Source organism: Condylura cristata, unplaced genomic scaffold (genome assembly GCF_000260355.1).
Source record: "Condylura cristata isolate star-nosed mole 26May11 unplaced genomic scaffold, ConCri1.0 scaffold00006, whole genome shotgun sequence".
Classification (NCBI taxonomy): domain Eukaryota; kingdom Metazoa; phylum Chordata; class Mammalia; order Eulipotyphla; family Talpidae; genus Condylura; species Condylura cristata.
Window position 1 is genome coordinate 55,006,820 of NW_004567107.1, and position 4,953 is coordinate 55,011,772.

General features: G+C 38.8%; 1 protein-coding gene across 1 annotated transcript; it reads left to right on the forward strand.

Annotated features, from left to right (window-relative positions):
* Positions 1-1,770: 1,770 nt before the first annotated feature.
* LOC101621860 (interferon omega-1-like) lies at positions 1,771-2,337 on the forward strand. The gene has a single exon (XM_004678016.1). The coding sequence runs from the start codon at positions 1,771-1,773 to the stop codon at positions 2,335-2,337; it is 567 nt and encodes a 188-aa protein (XP_004678073.1).
* Positions 2,338-4,953: the final 2,616 nt, after the last annotated feature.

A 4,953-nucleotide genomic window follows, 5' to 3' on the forward strand; every position in this document is an offset into this window, starting at 1 on the left:
TAACCCAGCCCCTTCTGTGAAGTGGTGTGATTACTTTCTGGGAGTCTCCTCATCATCTTGGATTGTGAAAAACAGGTAACAGACAAATAAGTAACAGATGCTGTGACTCTGCAGAGCTGAAAACTCATCCCTTTGGTAACAATGTGCCTTAAAAAGCCAGTGGGCCTTCTTCTGTAGTATTCCAACAATCTCACACGGACTAGTCTGATACCTGTCACTCTGCAGAGCTTCTAATCCCTGATTTATCTAGTTAAGTGACATTTCTTTGTTATTTGGAGAGAGATGTTCCTTTTTCCTTTTCCTTTTCTTTTTCAGCATTTACTTTCCATTTGCCTTTGTGCCTACCTCATCATAAATGCTTACTTTGACTTTGTAGGAACCTTAAAAGAGAGGGGAAAGTTCTGATGTCTTGAAAACCATACGGGAAATCTATTAACTCCTTCTCTCCTGTAGGTTTTCATTTCCTTTTTGTTTTTGTAACAAGCCTCAAAGTGGAAACAGAAAAGACTGAAGAGGAATTAGGATGACTTTTATCAAGTGAAAACACAAGTACAAAAGAAGTAATAGTGGCATAAGGGGTTAGAGTGCAACACTATGAAGCTGGCCGCAGTCACTGCAGCACAAGTTCAATCCCCGGACAGGAAGCTCACCCACATGGCACAGCAGACTTCCGTCTTGCCCACTGCTCCCCTCAACAATGTACTTCAGTCAATCTGCCCATCCTGCTCCCCACTCTGTCTCTGGTGAATCCTCTTAACCCTTGCACCTCTGGCCTGTACCCCAGTCTTTATATGCACAAAATAATAAAATTATGCAAAAACAGCAAATGAAAAAAATGGATTGCCTTTGACATTCCTTTGACAGAGCTATGATGTAGCTAAGACACATTGCTACTGCTGCAACAGTAGCAGTGCTTTGTAAAAAGGAAATTGGAAATGACTCACCTGGAACCACAGGAAGAATGCCAGTGGAGAAGACATACCAGCCTGGAGACTGGGATGGTGACTCTGGGACAGGCATCCTGGACTCATGCCACAGCTCCCACCTTTACAGATGCGTGACCAGGACACACCAGTTTTCTACTCTGTTACTTGGAAATGATAATCAGTTGTTTTTTGGGGGATGTAGTGAAGACTGAATGAGATCCCTGTAATAATGTCTGGGCATAATGCACTGGACATCAGTGAGCATTGTCTTGGCTCTTCTTGAAGGCAAGACCGCAGGTGCATCATCTCTGTGTAGCCAGAGGGCGGCATAGTAATTGGCACACAGTAAATGTTCAGTAATTTTCTCAGTGAAGGAGGGAAAAAACTTTTTTTTAATTTTTTTTTACAAAATAATTGTTTTACAGCAGAGAATAAGGTGATAAGAAGGCATATAAATATCAGAATCTGCTTAATACTTCCAAGAGGGAAAACTAGAAAGGGAGAAAGATTTTCAAAAGAAGCCTAGTAAAGTTTTCTTTAGAGCTTTGTTATTACATCTAAGTTGGTTTTTGCTAAGATGACAAACATTGCATTGAATTGGGACTAATGATTTCTTTAAAAAATAATTTTTTTTTAATGTTCATTTCATTAAAAGAGTAGAAACACTTTTCATTTCCTTGAAGAGAAAGGAAAGCTAAATGGGGAAGTCCTAGATTGGGGGGAAATCAGAAAGTGAAATACTGTGCTATTTAATAAGCCCACAGGCAGAAAATCTTCAGAGAAGCTGGACAAAAGCTCACAATCTCCCATCTCAGCCTGAAGAGCATCTTCTTAGAATTTGCCAATGGCCTTTTTGGTCTCTTCACTCATGGTGCTGGTGATGCTCTCCAGTCCCATCTACTCCATCAGTTGTGACCTGGACTTAGCAAAGAACCTCAACTTGGGAAATCTGGAGACCTTCAGAGTTCTGGAGCAAATGGGGACAATCTCTGATCTTTCCTGTCTGGAGAACAGGACTAATTTCCATCTCCCCAAGGAAAAGCTGGATGGCAATCTGCTCCAGAAGGCCCAGGCCATGGCCGTCCTGAAGGAGATTCTCCAGCAGACCTTGCTCCTGTTCCTCACAGAGCAGTCTTCTATTGCCTGGAACCAGACCCTCCTGGACCACCTGCGTGCTGGACTCTATGGGCAGCAGCAAGATCTGGACGCCTGCTTGGTGAAGGAACTGGAAGAGGAAGACTGGGCCCTAGGTGTTGAGGGTCCCATGCTGGCTTTGAAGAGATACTTCCTGGGAATCCGTCTCTACCTGAAACAGAAGAAATACACGGGCTGTGCCTGGAAGGTGGTGACAGTGGAAATCAGGAGGTGCCTTCTCTTCACTAACAAACTTATCAGAAAATTCAGAATGTAAGAAGGAATGTGATTCTTCGTGACGAATAGTCTAACTCAGGCATTGAATTGTTCAGTCATTTCCAAAACTGTTATTGTTTGCTTCAGGTATAAAATAATGAGAATCATAGCTGGCATATTTTTGTTAGTAATATGAAGCCTGTGTAAGTCAACTACCTTCAGAATTGCAAGAAATGTAATTGGTGTACTGTAGCTGAGCCTCATATTATAAAATATTTATTTATTTATCTGTTCATTTTTATTAGCAGTTATTTATTATTTGCACTGAATGTTCTATTTTTACATAAAATATGTTTTTTTGTTAATAAAAATGGTACTTTTTTACACATTTCATAAACTTTTAAGATGTCTTTCTTTCAAAAATAAAACCCTCCTCCAAATTTAGTTCTGCCAACTGAAGATAATACTATATGATCTAGGTCATTCATTCACTGGCATTGAGGATTGAGCCTGAAGAATGAGATGCACAGTCCCTGCCCTTCCTGAGCATAACAATAGAACAAAGTATGTAGCCATTAAATAAATAGTTATTAGTAATTAGATATTTATTAAATGCAATGGCATTTAAACAACATTCCATTTTCCCCATGGAGGCAATATGATGGCTGATACTTGAAGGATGAGTTACAATTTCTTACGTATTGTGTGAAGAGCAAAGTTTCCTAGGGTGAAAAAAACTGTATAGAAAACTGTGTTTTTCTGTTTCTACTGTATTATATTTGAATTTTAAAAGATGCCAGCATCGGGCCCTCCTTAGTGGCATAGTGGGTTAAAGCACAGCATTAAGAAGCTTATGCCACTTCTGCATGAGTGCTGCCCTGGAGATGACCACATGGTGTGGCAAACCTCTCCTGGCTCACCTGCTGCTCCCCTCAACAGTGTACTTCATCAGTCGGCATGTTCTGCTCCCCACTCTGTCCCTGGTGAATCCTCTCACTCTCCGCATCTCTAGCCTGAACCCCAGTTCTGTATGAATAAATGCATAAATCTTAAAAAAAAAAAAAAAGATGCCAGCATCACATAAGAACATTCTCAATGCCACATTCACTCTAGCATTATTCAAAATAGCCAAGACATGGAAACAGCCTAAATGCCTACAATGCATGGATAAAGAAAATCTAGGATATAAACACAATGAAATACTACTCAACGGTAAGCTGAAATCAACATGGGTGATTCAAGAGGTTAATATGCTAAGTGAAAGCAAACCACACAGAGAAAGAAAAGCAGCACAGTGTTCTAAGCATGTGAAAAATTAGGGGAAAAAAAAGGATAAAATAGTGGGAGGGGAGGAAAGGGAGAAGAGAATGTAGGTAAATCAGGTAAAGTGGGTCAGTTCCACGGTGAAGGAGGAATCTAATTTGGAATGGAAAAAATAATGTATAATTACCCAAATGCTGATTACAGTGCTGTACATGTGAAACCTATAAACTATTTACTTCAATTAAAATTAATTTTAAAAGAATGTTCTTGAAATATTAATCTTGGCTAAGCTTGACTTTTGAGTATATATCCTAAATATTCTTTGTGAGTTTTTTTTTTTTTTTTGATACTCAGTATACTTCATTCTGATGAAGATGACTTTTTTGAGGAAAAGCACTTCTCTAATTGAGTTGTGAGCTAAACTAGCCACTCTTCACACAGAGAAGCTAAACTAGCCACTCTTCATTTTTACGTGAAGAATGACAAACAAGTTATGGTTATTCAGACTTGGGCATTTGATAGACACTTTCTTAAGATATTTATGAAGTGGAACTGTACTTCCAGGAAAATATTTGATGGGAATTATAGCAACTGAACTTTCAACAGGAAATTTAGAATTTTGAAAAGTCTGTCATGGTGAACTTGGCAATATTCCTCAAATTAAAAACTTTTATGATACCAACAGTGGTGATTTTAAGAAGCGAACCACGTGGCCCGCCCTGGTGGCACAATGGGTTAAAACACAGGACTATGAAGCTATACAAAGCCACTGCAGCACAAGTTCAATCCTTCGCCAGGGAGCTGACCCACATGGTATGACAGACCTCTCCTGACCTGCCTGCTGCTCCCCTCAGCAGTGTATTTCATTACATCTGCCAGTACATCTCCCCACTCTGTCTCTGTGAATCCTCTTACTGCCTGCACCTCTGGCCATTACCCCAGTTTTGTATGCACAAATAAATAAATAAATCTTAAAATAAAAAGAAGGCAATTACTTGATTACACGGACACACACACACACACATATGCCAACTATATAGATATATATAGAGAGAGAGATGAACAACATGTCCTGTTGCCAGATAGGTTGTTGATATATCTATATATATCCATATATCTTGTAAGATCTGAATATCTCAATGAACCAATTTTCCAAAGGCAATGTGTACACTACACAATCATGCAAGGGTACAAGAAATGCATTCAAAGGGCAAGATATGTTGAAAGGTTTTTAATGTAATAGAATTTAAATTTTAAATTTAAAAATTTCATTGTGTTAGTCTTAGAATTCACATTATAACTAATCCTTAAGAAGTTATCACTTAAGCCCTAGTGTAATAAATGATACATTATGTGAATTTATTTTTCTAATACCAAATCATCTGAATTCACTTATTAACATGGTTTTGAATTC

Bases quoted from the DNA above. Each gene is read 5' to 3' on its own strand.
- LOC101621860 (XM_004678016.1), top strand. From the start codon at position 1,771: ATGGCCTTTTTGGTCTCTTCACTCATGGTGCTGGTGATGCTCTCCAGT.